The 13,434-nt window shown below is 38.3% G+C and overlaps 1 protein-coding gene and 7 non-coding genes across 9 annotated transcripts in view; 7 read left to right on the top strand and 1 right to left on the bottom strand.

Annotated features, from left to right (window-relative positions):
* Nucleotides 1-12,389, bottom strand: part of m1ap (meiosis 1 associated protein) — a 67,457-nt gene extending 55,068 nt beyond the window's left edge. For both annotated transcript variants that reach the window (XM_023297220.2, XM_023297223.2), the window contains exons 1-3: nt 12,333-12,389; nt 8,719-8,982; nt 8,358-8,543 (exon numbers count right to left, since the gene is read on the bottom strand). In XM_023297220.2, coding sequence (XP_023152988.2) covers nt 8,358-8,543; nt 8,719-8,976 — 444 coding nt within the window. In that variant the 5' untranslated portion in view covers nt 8,977-8,982; nt 12,333-12,389. The remainder of the gene's footprint in view (nt 1-8,357; nt 8,544-8,718; nt 8,983-12,332) is intronic.
* trnaa-ugc (transfer RNA alanine (anticodon UGC)) lies at nt 5,306-5,377 on the top strand. Its single transcript has one exon. It is a non-coding gene; the product is annotated as a tRNA-Ala (tRNA).
* trnaa-ugc (transfer RNA alanine (anticodon UGC)) lies at nt 5,627-5,698 on the top strand. The gene has a single exon. It is a non-coding gene; the product is annotated as a tRNA-Ala (tRNA).
* On the top strand, nt 6,332-6,403 carry trnaa-ugc (transfer RNA alanine (anticodon UGC)). The gene has a single exon. It is a non-coding gene; the product is annotated as a tRNA-Ala (tRNA).
* trnaa-ugc (transfer RNA alanine (anticodon UGC)) lies at nt 6,688-6,759 on the top strand. Its single transcript has one exon. It is a non-coding gene; the product is annotated as a tRNA-Ala (tRNA).
* Nucleotides 7,214-7,285, top strand: trnaa-cgc (transfer RNA alanine (anticodon CGC)). Its single transcript has one exon. It is a non-coding gene; the product is annotated as a tRNA-Ala (tRNA).
* On the top strand, nt 7,562-7,633 carry trnaa-cgc (transfer RNA alanine (anticodon CGC)). Its single transcript has one exon. It is a non-coding gene; the product is annotated as a tRNA-Ala (tRNA).
* Nucleotides 7,990-8,061, top strand: trnaa-ugc (transfer RNA alanine (anticodon UGC)). The gene has a single exon. It is a non-coding gene; the product is annotated as a tRNA-Ala (tRNA).
* Nucleotides 12,390-13,434: the final 1,045 nt, after the last annotated feature.

Here is a 13,434-nt window from a genome sequence, read left to right as displayed (position 1 = left end):
AGAAGGAAAATTGACCCCAGTGTGAGGCAAAACAAAAAGTCAGCAGTCTGTCAAGTGACTGAGAATCCTCCTTTGAAAGCTATGAGTAGCCGACTGTAGCCTCCAAATCAACTGGTCGATTGGTTGGTCAATGCGCGCTCATCCAGACTCTTTGGTTGGAGAATTTATGGAGTGGCTTTCATCAAGAAAAAAGTGCAACATTAACAGCTTCCTAGGATTAATCCATTATTTCGGTGGCAGGAGGAACAGACTATTAGTGAACATCATCATGTATTTATAGCTTCAAACTCACCTAAACTAATGGAGACAGCAAGGCGGAACTTTCTGAACATTTACTCAATGAAACAAAAACAAAAATATTACTTGTGTGGCTGCATTTTGTTTAAAAGGACGGCCAAAAGTTGAGTGTAAGCTTTGCAAATAGCAGTTTCTAGTTATTCACAGCTCAATAACCAACATGGAAGATCATCTAAAAACACAACAGTAATTTGTCTATACTCCTCAATAGCTCTTAAGCTGGGATCGTGAGTTGATATAGTTGTGTTTTGGGAAATTATGTGAATATGTGCAGGTGTAGGCTGGTCTGCTCTGAGTCTGTCATCATTTCAGTGTAAAATAATCAAGTTAAAACTATTAAGCTGCAAATACTAGCTTTTCATGTTTATTTATGATTCATTTAGTCTAATAGGGATAATAGGTAGAGTGCACTCAGCGCAATGTGGCTGATTTAATTAATCTACAGATAATCAATTGGTTGAAGTGTAGGTATAATTTCAGATGACTCAAGCTTTCTTCACCCTTAAACCAAATCTCTATGAATATTCATACCCCACTTCCCACCAGTGAAGTTTGTGTTTTAAGGACAAATGAACCTCTCTGCTCAGAACAGCATCCTTGCCTTGCAAACTGCACTAACTCATGTGTCCTGTAACTAACGTCTGTCTTCTGTTGATGTCAACCAACTGTTGCTCCTCAACAACTACACTAAACAAACACAATCAATTTTAATTTTATTATTACTAAGCCACATTGATGTTCCTCCCTGTAACGCTTTGAAAACCGGTTTACTTCCGAGAACACATCATCATCGCCACAAAGCATTCTTTATGTCTGACTGTAATGTTTCTCTTGTACTTCAGAGACATGACATAGAGTAAATTACAGTTACTAAATTGAGTGCATGATGTCAGAGCCGCTGTCCCATTCCCAGCAAAGTCAATTACAACTTCAACAGGAAAGAGGAATACCACATAGTTATAATGATGCAACTCTGCACTTAAACACACTGTAAAGCTACATGTTAATGGGAAAAACTGCCTGTAACTATTCTTGTCTCATGATCATGTTTTCTATAACTGAGTTACCATTATCTCTAAATGAACAGAGGCACTGGTAGTAGAATGATCTTGAAAGTCATATTTTTTGATAATAAAGATTTCTGCACTACATTTGCACAAAAAACATCTCAAAATAAGCACAAAAATCTGATAACGGAAATTGATGAAATTAGTTTTCTGTGGTATTTACTTGCCTGATGGGAGGAAGAGATGAACTAATGTAAGGCTGATGTTGAGCACCCAACTGAATCGCATTAACAGTAAATGATGATTATAATCGGATTATTGACGAGTTCTGGTCTCCGCTTCCGGCTGTTTAGCCCAAAGTAGAAGCCTGATGCACATCATCAAGGAGAACATACACATGAATGCTGGAATCATGTACATGAAAGAAAACATGTATTGTACGAGTGGATCAGCAACACATCCACAGACACATTCACAGGTCCACGTCTCTGCTTACTGTCTCTCTGTCTCCTAACAGTTCTCTTCATATCTGCTGCTGTCGGAAACAGTGGATCTTAGTGTAATCGTCTGTCCAGAGCCTCCTAAAGAAGCTGGCTGGATCTGAGAAATCCTCATCAACAATTTACAGCCTTGTGTCGAGAGGACACGTTGTGGAAATTTAACAACAAGGGCAGCAACTGGCTTGTGTCTCAGCTGGCGCCTCATCTGTCTGACATTTACAACGAACAAATTAGATGCTTACAGTAATGCTAGCTAATAGCGCTTTTCCTATAATCTTTGCCATTTGCTGGCAGAAAAACATATTTGAGATCAGAACTTTTGCAGAATATTAGCCCAAAGCGGGCTCTGAATTATGTAACATAAAGACAAATGAATAGTTTCATGAGATTTTCTACATCCAAGCAGTAGCTATGATCTTGTATTGATGCCAACAACTTCATTCATTTCTAATGAAATGATGAACTGTCTATTAGTGAGTGTAAACCAATTACACCAAGATTTGCCTGAGAAATGGATTGCACAGAACTCAATAAGGAAATGGGTTTAAATATTTTCTACACTTCCATTTGTCAGTGATAGCAGGGGATTCTTTTCACACAGATGGCTCATAGCAGATGAACAGAGGCCATTTGCTGCATTTGAAATGTGCATGAGCTTATTTTAAGTGGACTGTAGTTCTCACCCACTAAAATGGACTGTAAAAAGAGACTGTTTAAAAACATGCTAATGAGATTCCAAATCCAATATGTTTTTTTGCAGCTGCTAAATACACCAAATTGGTCACGAGGAGAGCCTATTTAGCAGGTGGAAGTGGAACCTCTTCTCTGCATTAGCATGAAGTACAAAGCTTGAATATCAAAAGGGATCTATTCAGTCTGAGCTGGTTTGCAGCTCAAGAGATGCTCCTTCATAATGGTTTAGGAAGGCAAAGAAACAGGTGAATATTTGGAGGAAATGGCTTCAAAAAGAGTTCAAAACTGCCAGAAGTAGTTACTGTGTGTTATGGTTATCTAATTACATGTTCAGACAGGTTATTTTTTTGTTCTAGAGGCACAGTGGGACAAAAATATCCCAGGAATGTGTGTTTGTACAGCTTTACGCACTGAGAATCACTGCTGTTGCAACACCACTTCACTCAGAGATGTTACATAATGATAATATAAACTGCATAGTCACTAAATTGATCAAATTAGTCACTGAGTCTTACTGTCCATAGTAGGATGGCATTTCTGTTAGGTGAGACATTTCAGTCCCCACTATAATAATAATATTATTTTCAGTGTTGAAATAGTCAATTACACAACACAACCATAATCTAGAATCTGTATTTATGCTATGTCGCTGTTTGCATAGTTGGCAGGTATCACACATACAGGTGGTTTTTAAAATGTTTTTTTCCTGCTTTGTACTTAAAAAAATCTCTGTCCGCATAAAAACCCAACTGAAGGGCTGCCATGAACATCCCAAACCAACAGGAGTCCTGTTTGTCAACCAGAACCATGAGAAAAACTAGCAGAACTTAACCCTCGTGTCGTCCTGCAGGTCAAAATTGACCCGTGTTAAAGTTTAAAAATGTGGAGAAAAAAAATTAAAATTTTCACAATGAAACTTCGGATGTCCACATTTTCAACATTTTTGGGAAATCTTTGAACATTTTTTGGTGGAAGAAAAGAAATGCTAAAAATGTTTCTTAAGAACATTCACAAAAAAATCAACCAAAATCCAGTGAATTTTGCTGGATTGTGGTTGACTTTTTTGTGAATGTTCTTAAAGAAAATATTAGAAGATTTACTGATATATATGGAATCACTTTAGATATTTTTAGGATTTTTTTGGAAAATTTTTACTCATTTTTTTTGGAAAATATTTTTAAGAATTTTCTTGCAAATTTGGGGGATTTTAAAACAAAATGAAACTTTTAAGGGAAACTTTTAAGGAATTATTGGAATTTTCTTCCTGAAGGTTTTGCAAATTTTCAGAAATTTGGGGAATTTTTTTGCTGAATTTTTAGATTTTTTTCAGACAAGGAAACAATATTTTTTGATGCCTGTAAATGAGGACAACAGGAGGGTTAAAAGAAGGAGGGAACCACATGTTGACTGATTCTGACACCTAGTTTAGAAGAGTAACTGCACATTTATTGGGGGATCTTGTAAAGTCTTGCCAGCGAGGTTAGTGCTGTTTTGACCACATCCACGTTGCATAGAATTGCATCATGTAAACAAAAGACCTAACAACACACATTTTGACATTACAAGCCAAAACCTCCTTTTCCTTGTCGATACATTAACACTGCAGGCTTATCTCATTTCACTCATTTTAGCTGTCCTCCATCCTCCTGCCCAGAAATCAATCTTGAAATGGCCTCATGAAGGATGTTTCAATTTCTAAAATGCACTGAGGTTCGAGTATCATAATCGATAAACAGGTCTTTCCCTCGATGGAGTCTTTTCCACACCCATGACACAAAAGAGGCATAAGACACAGCTGGAATATACAAACCATGCTGGCAGCAGGACTATATATATATATATATATATATATATATATATATATATATATATATATATATATATATATATACATATATATACATATATACATATATACATATATACATATATACATATATACATACATACATACATACATACATACACACATACACACATACACACATACACACACACACACACACACACACACACACACACACACACACACACACACACACACACACACACACACACACACACACACACATACATATATATATGTATATATATGTATGTATATATACACTTTGTATGTATATATATCACTAAGTATCACATATATGTATGTATATATATCACTAAGTCATAATATATGTCAGTCTTTATTTGTATAGTGCTCTTTTTTTTGTCACATCTCTTTTATACTTCCCGCACCTGTGTGTGAAATAAAAAAGAAAAAGTAAGAACATTCTTGTCACATTACGCCACACTGAGTTGAATTAAAAGTAAACATATACTGTAAGTTATCATGAACACTGTTTTGCTCAGCTGACACAAATCACAAAATATAGCAGCAGGCTATTAGGAAACAATGGAAAGATGATGCAGTTGTGCCACATGTCATATTTAACTGACATCACTTTGAAATAACAGCTCTGAGGCAAGATGTCTCATTTTGTTAAATGCATCAACTCCTCCCTCCTTGTGTCTCTTCCTCACCTCCTCCACTTAAATCTCCAGCAGGAGGGACTCAGACATGAGGAAAGGAAGTGAGGATGAACAAACCAGGAAATTAGAAAATGGGAGAGTTTCTGAATATCTTCACCCTGGAAGGAGTTTTTCAAAAACCAAGTGACTTAAAACATTTTTTTCATGTGGATGAAAGGCAAAACACACAAAAAGTGAGAAAACATTGCAGAGACTCAGCGGCGTAACTAATAAGTAACCATCACATGTAAATCAGTTCATATTGGGGAAATCGAGATATATGTTGTTTTGAAATGTGGGGATGTAGCTCAGTGGTAGAGCGCATGCTTTGCGTGTATGAGGTCCTGGGTTCAATCCCCAGCATCTCCAACGCTTGTCTTGTCAGAAGCAAAGCAGCTCCATGTGTTAAACTGTCTTTCATAAGATCTTTAAATTTAATCTCGCTGCACTCCAATGAAACTTAGTACAGGTGATCATGAATAGAAGTAAAGTATAGAATGGAGCTTTATTTATCTGGAACTCCAAAGAGTCATTAGTCTCTGTGTGACTTCTGCCTACATGCTGTTTGCCAACTAAAACCAGAATTGTTTTTCATTGTAGTGAAAACACTAACTGTAAGGGGATGTAGCTCAGTGGTAGAGCGTGTGCTTCGCATGTATGAGGTCCTGGGTTCAATCCCCAGCATCTCCAAGTTGTATAACACTTATACAAATTAATTATGACATGATGCAGGTGATGGTTAGCAGTTGTAAAGGCTTCTTCAAAACTTAGCTTTCTTCTGTTCAGTTTGGCCATTCAGCCACCTCCAAAAACAGTGCAAGTTCTCTGAAAACTCCTTCCAGCTTAAAGATATTCAGAAACTCAATATACACCAACATTTCCTATCTGATAAGATCCTTCTCTGAGCCATCCCTCCGATCACATGGCTCTCTCACTAATCACCCAACACTTCGCTTCCTGTTTACACCAGCATGTGCATGCTGTTCAGTCCACATGATTTTGCTGACTGAAAGTGCACTTTAGCATCTTTTCTGAGAAAACTGAAGACATGTTCAAAGAGTTCAAAGGGGATGTAGCTCATTTTCTAAAAACTCAGAAGTAAAGCAGCTCCATGTGTTCAATTGGCTCTCATGAGACCTTTAAGTTTAATCTTGTAGAACTACAATAAAACTTAGTACAAGTGATTATGAATTGAAGTAAAGTATAGAATGAAAGTTTATTTAACTCCAAAGAGTCATTAGTCTCCATTTGACTTCTCTCTACATGCTGTTTACCAACAAAAACCAGAATTGTTTTTCATCGTAGTGATGATACTAAACGTAAGGGGATGTAGCTCAGTGGTAGAGCGTGTGCTTTGCATGTATGAGGTCCTGGGTTCAATCCCCAGCATCTCCAAATTGCATAAAATTTATACAAGTCAATAAATGTGAAGGCTTCTTCAAAATTTCACTTTCTTCAGTTCAGTCACCATTTATCCACCACCAAAAAAAGTTTAAGCTCACAGAAAACTCCCCTCATTCTCAACCCGTCCCTCCTATCACATGGCTCTCTCACAAATCAACCAACCCTTTGCTTGTTGTTTACACTAGCACATGCATGCTGATGCATGATTTTGCTGACTGAAACTGCACTTTAGCATCTTTTATGAGAAAGTTGAAGACATGTTCAACAAGTCTAAAGGGGATGTAGCTCAGTGGTAGAGCGCTTGCTTTGCATGTAAGAGGTCCTGGGTTCGATACCCCGCATCTCCGTTGTCTTTGAGGTTGAAAACAGTCTCCCTCCACACACAAGCAAACATTTTCGGAATAAAAATGCCTGTGGTCAAGTCAGTAGCTCAATACTTCTGTAAGTTAGCTGCAAATGTATTGTGAGTTGTAGCATTAGTTTTATTGATGCTATAAGCACCAGCACAATAAGCAAGTATAAAATTAAATACTCAGTAGCTTCTGCCTCATTCTCAAGACAGCACATGAACCAACACAAATGATTTACAATGTGTGATTTTTCACCCTTTGATGCACAACATGGTTCAAAAGTGATTCAAATCCAATGGAAAATGGCCCAACTGACCCACACTGCGCATCAAAGGGTTAAAAGAACTAGTTTTCTTATTGTGTATACAGAAGGTCTATTCATGCTCACCTCGACAGATAAATTGTTACTGGTCTAGCTGCTGGTGTTGGTACTGTGTAATGTTAAACACTTGGGGATGTAGCTCAGTGGTAGAGCGCTTGCTTCGCATGTATGAGGTCCTGGGTTCAATCCCCAGCATCTCCAGCTCTTGTCTTGTCAGAACTACTTGCCTTATCTGCAAACTCAGAAGTAAAGCAGTTCCATGTGTTCAATTGTCTCTCATGAGACCTTTAAGTTTATTCTTGTAGCACTCCAATAAAACTTAGTACAAGTGATTATGAATAGAAGTAAAGCCTAGAATGGAGCTTTATTTATCTGAAACTCAGAAGAGTCATTAGTCTCTGTGTCACTTCTGTCTACATGCTGGTTGCCAACTAAAACCAAAATCATTTCTCTTTGTAATGAAGACACTAAATGTAAGGGGATGTAGCTCAGTGGTAGAGCGTGTGCTTCGCGTGTATGAGGTCCTGGGTTCAATCCCCAGCATCTCCAAAGTGTATAAAATTTGTACAAGTTAATCAAAACATGATGCAGTTATGAAGGCTTTTTAAAAATGTTACTTTCTTCTATTCAGTTTGGCCATTCAGCCACCTCCAAAAACTGTTCACTGAAAACTCCCTCCAGCTTAAAGATATTCATAAACTCCATGCACACCAACATTTCATATCTGATAAGATCCTTCTCTGATCCATCCCTCCGATCACATGGCTCTCTCACTAATCAACCAACCCTTTGCTTGCTGTTTACACCAGCATGTGCAAGTTCTTCAGCCCACATGATTTTGCTGACTGAAAGTGTATTTTAGCATCTTTTCTGAGAAAAATGAAGACATGTTCAAAGAGTTCAAAGGGGATGTAGCTCAGTGGTAGAGCGCTTGCTTTGCATGTAAGAGGTCCTGGGTTCAATCCCCAGCATCTCCACTGTCAGTGAGGTTGAACATAGTCTCCCTCCACAAGTAAACATACATTTTTTTGAATAACAATTCCTGTGAGTAGCTCAATACTTCTGCCAGTTATGAGCAAATGTATTGTGAGCTCTAGTATGAGTTTCATTGATGCTATAAGCACCAGCACAATAAGCAAGTCTAAAATTGCATACCTGATAGCTTCTGGCTCATTCTCAAGACAACACATGAACCAAAAAATGATTTACAATGTGTGATTTTCAAAATAACCAGTTTTTGTATTGTGTTTATAGAGGGTCTGGTCATGCTCACCTCCACAGATAAATTGTTGCGGGTCTGGCTGCCAGCGTTGGTATGTCTAAACTGCTGCAGACTGTCCAGCACTGCTTGTCGCAACAGATCACCTCCTCTGGCTGCTCCCCTGATACAGCCTTCACCTGGAATGGACCTCAGCTCCTCGACACAGGAATGCAGCCTGGCAAAGTTACCACGAAGTTGCTGAAAATAGAAAGCGACAGGAAGAGAAAAAGGGATAAAAGTGAGAGGTAATGTGGATGACAAAAGGCAGCGACGGAAAAAGAGGTGATATTTAAAGCACAAAAGACAGCAATAATAGGAGAGAGATAACGTGTTTTCCATTGCTTGAGAAATATTTCCCCTTCATCTATCTTACCACAAATGGCAGAAGACATTCCTGCTGCCTGCTGACTGCATACAGGCTGAGTAGTGGGATCCTACAGGGCCCATCCAGACTACAGGCCAGGGACAGGAAGTTGTCCAGAGCATCACAAAGCACAGTGCAGGTCTGTGACCACCAGGGCGGCAGCGCCTCCACAATCAGGACTCTGGCTGGTTGCCGTTGAAATGAGGAGGACCAGAAAACCAAACTCCCTGAGTTGGAGGAACCTGCTGGTCTCTTTCTGTTGTCCATAACCACCTAGAAAAAACAAACACAGAATATGACAACACAGGAGAATTACACAAAGATGAATCCAGGTATTACCAAATAACAGAATCATAATGACAAACAATTGCTCTGTACTAATTGCAAACTACATTATCTATGTCCTAATCATCAGCAGTAACTGTAAATAGAACATACCAACACAATATATGGGCTATGTGGCACATAGGAAATTAAGAAACTAACTTACAAATAATTAGATTTTCATATAACTGAAGTTTTGCTTACTTCAACGAAGGCCGATGTGAAAAAAGTTAGCACTGAATTAATATTTGTTGAGGACCACATAATGTGCTAAATATTATCTCTCAATTGGTCAAGACTTTATTACACAGAGACAATCTTCACTTTGGGATGAATTAATTTATTGACATATGTGGAGATTTAAAGGTTGTCTACTTCGGAATTTACAACAATTTTGCAACAGCGACAACAGAAAACATTGTGCTGGTGGGGCTGTCAAAACTCCACTGAAATTGAATATTCTCATGTCTAATTTGCAAAACAAAATAGACAAAATAAATATAAACAGCATTGGATGTACTAATAATGCTGATATCTAATTCATGATATAAAACATAGCAAGAAGTGGTATATGGTTTTGTTAATCTTTGAAACAACTAAATCAAAATTGTTGGTGTTTTACATAAACTATCTGATTAACTGTTATTTATTTCACCACTAGATATAATAACTACATTCACATTACAGTAAATGAGCGCTATTTCAAACCAAACTAAATTTCATTACTTTATTTTATTCTTTTTGCAGCTTCACAAGCATCATCAGATAGAAAAAGGTCTATCTGTGTGGCTGTGAAACGGCAGCAGTCAGTGCTGCATCACGGGTGGTCAGAGGGTTATAGAGGGGAAATCCACAGACTTCCAAGCGCCAAACACCCCATCTGAAATGCCTGTCATCATGGAATCTGTATCTCTGTGACACAATCTTTTTGAGTCTGATTGCTAGCATTATCATTACTGAAGGGGAATCCCTTACTGAGCAGCATCAGTGTCTCCCTTTTCCGCCACACGGCTGTTCAATTAGTCACTTCATTTCCATACCTCAGGAATCAAGAACAGACAGACCACAGTGTGACAACATGACTGAAACTGGAAACAATGCAACAGATTATTCTGCTGTTTCAACAAGAACATCATACAGGCTATTTTTTTTAAAGTTGTTTTGAAATATACTAATGTACGGATAAGAGATCGAAATGTGACATTAATAAAGCAAACAGTCGATCAATTAAAAATCTAAAGATGAATTATGAATGGATCGCTTGAGGCACTTTGCTGCGTCTCTAATATAAGGATTTGTTTATTTTATGATATTTTATTATTTTTCTCAAATATCGTATGTTTAACGTTGTTTACAAGACCGTTGAGGATACTAAATATTCCCTTTTAAGATACCACACTGGGGCGCCCCTGTCGCTCAACTGGTTGAGCAGGCGACACACAAACTAGGGTTATAGTCCCCAAAGTAGCGGCTATGGGTTCAAGTCCAACCCATGGCCATTTGCTGCATGTCTTCTCCCCACATTTCCTGTCTCCCTCTCCACTGTCTACTCTTATAAAGGCTAAAGAGGCATCTTTTACTACTTGAGTTTGACATTTAGTGCCAAAAAAACATGAGAGAAATTTTGAAACAGACTCATTAATAACGTGATAGTCATTCCATGGAGTCCTGGACTTAATCATCTTTACGTAAAACACATTAGACATCTTGAAATTGCACAGACACAAACAAAACCACCCTGTGTCCAAGGTTCGGGGACTCAATTTACCGCAAAAGCTCACACTGGCAAACTTTGCTCACACAAACGTCCTTTTGAATTTGAGTGACGAATAAAATTTCATCTTTCTGTCATCATGTTGCCACAAATCTGTCAGTGAGCCTTCCTTACATCATTTGTCTTTGGAGGATTGGAAAACAAATACACAAACACACAGTCACAAAGTCTGAACAACAACCAAGGCAGCACTGTACCCTATCTAAACAAGATATGACAACACATCTTTAGGCAAATGCTTGAAAGGCTGGGTTGCAATTATCAGGGCAAAAGCCTTTCACAAAACTAATCAGTGTCAATCAAAGACCAGGATGTGAAGACTCCTTATCAGATGACCTCTTACTGCCCTGACCCTGCTCTGCTATGATCTATTTTACCACTGAGACCTCATATAAAGAGCATATTGTGCAGCTATGTGTTCTTTGATCTTGTGTCCTTCTCATCTGACCGAGTTCTCCTCTTATGAACCAAATTCTGTCCTTCTCACCACCCAAACATCTTTCACCCTCACACCTTGATCTTGCATCATCTCTTAGACTGCTCTTTGTACCAAAAAAAAAAAAAAAACTTAATCAGATTCAGCTCAGAAGTCAAATCTACTGTTTGCCACACCTGTATCCTGTGATGGCGTCCACCCAGGTGCATTTTATCACTTGCATAATTGCATCTCATTGCCAGTATTGCCAGTTTTAAATTTGAGTAAAACGTGTCTCTGCTTGCAATAAACAAATATATTATGATGATATCTGAAATAAATAGAGGACATAAGGCAGTTATTTTACCAGAAGTCACAAGAAGAACTACTTGTTAAAAATTAAACGCTGCAAATATACAAACTAAGCTAGTTTTCATTCTTAGCTGTGTTTGGCTAGCTCAAGCTACATTATGGTCAACTTTAGCTAACCGCTACCTTAGCTAGGTTAGCCAAAGTTGTTTAAATCAATCCAGCTGGACTTTAAGAAGGTTCCTTGAATACGTTTCACCTGTCATCATCTTTCGCCAATTTACAATCAGGTCCTTTCAAAACTCCCCAAAAGAACTACTCAGCAGAATGACTCAGATGAGGTGGCTCATGCTAACGACCACCATTAGCATACGAGGGCTCGGTGAAACTCGCATTTCAACGACCCCCTTAGTCAAGGGCCTTGGCAATGGTCGTCGGAATGTGAATAACACTGACCACACCTCACAGAGGTTATAAGCTGAGGCAACATCAACCACCACCAGAACTGAAGAAGCCTCTTGGATGAGAGGTGAAACGTCTTCAAGGAACCTTCTTAAAGTCTAGTTGGATTGATTTAAACAACTTTGGATAACCATGACCTGGATGAATGAGAAACTACACAGACATTTAGCTAGGTTAGCTTCTTCCTCGTCGAAAAGCTTCTTCTGGAACAATTAAACACGGTAAGCAGTCAAGCCGAATGCGGAATATTCCTGAAAGTGCCCCGAAAATAATTAATTTTACCAATGAAAAATTTACCTGTTAACTAAATAAATAGCTTTTTTTTGTTTCGTAACTCACATGCTAACGCTAGCTGGCGCCAACGGTACGCTGATTCCGCTCCCTGCCTCTGCTCTGACGAGCCAAAGATTGTCTAGTGGTAAGATGAAACACTCGCTACTTAAAATATTTTGCTTGTGTTGAATTTTGGTCCACAGCCAGAATTAAGGTGAAGGTTATTCTTATGTATGCTTTTAAAGAAATCTGGCATTAATTTAAGGTGTTTTGATTTGACTTTTTTTAAATATTAATTTTCTCTATTCAAGCCAAACTAAAGCCTTTCTCATGTGAGATTTTACTGCATTTTCATATGATCATAAACTTTGAATTTTGTACTATTGGTGAGTGAACTGAAAACATGACCTCACGCTCAAGGTAAATGATGGAAGTGTGAGTAGTGAACTGACTGGATAAAGTAGAAATAGTTGAAAAAATCATTATGTAAAGAAAAATAAGTCACACTACTTTGAAACATGAACTTTGCATCGCCTCATGTTTGCCTCTGTTCATGTTTTTTTTTGATGAACTTCGTGAAAAATCAAACAATGAGAGGAAAAGTGTAGGGACAGGATGAAAGATTAGCAAAAACTGTATTCCTCATGGTCAGCCAGTGCAATTCAAGTGTTTTCTACTAGTCAGTGCTTTTATACATGTGAATGAGAGAGAGACCTTCTGAGCTGTAAAGGTCCAAATAAGATATGAAGGGAAAATATAAGATTTTTTTGATGAATGTGCGCATGTAGCAAGTGGTGTGGTGTGTGTTGGAGGAAAGGTGAATGCTGGGTGATAAAATAAGGGATGACTGATGCTCTCTCTCAAACACACGCACATGCAAACACACTCTGCGCTACATGTTGCTTTGCCAGGATATAGGATATATGAGATTGTCATGAAGAAATGTGACACATGCACGTCTGTTTAGGGTAGATAAGATGAGGTGAGTGTGTTTTTCTAACTTCTGCCAACTCTCTGCACCTGGCAAAACCGTTTTCTGATGAATACGTACCCAGTGGAAGTCATGATTTGAAAGCATGCTGCATGTGTGTGTGTGTGTGAGCGGCTTAATGTCACCCACTGGGCGGTGGCTTCTGGAAAGAACTGGCAATTCTCCATCTTCCATCTT

Source organism: Amphiprion ocellaris, chromosome 23 (genome assembly GCF_022539595.1).
Source record: "Amphiprion ocellaris isolate individual 3 ecotype Okinawa chromosome 23, ASM2253959v1, whole genome shotgun sequence".
NCBI lineage: Eukaryota > Metazoa > Chordata > Actinopteri > Pomacentridae > Amphiprion > Amphiprion ocellaris.
Note: the sequence above shows the minus strand (reverse complement) of the source record. Positions and strands in the feature narration are given on the sequence as shown.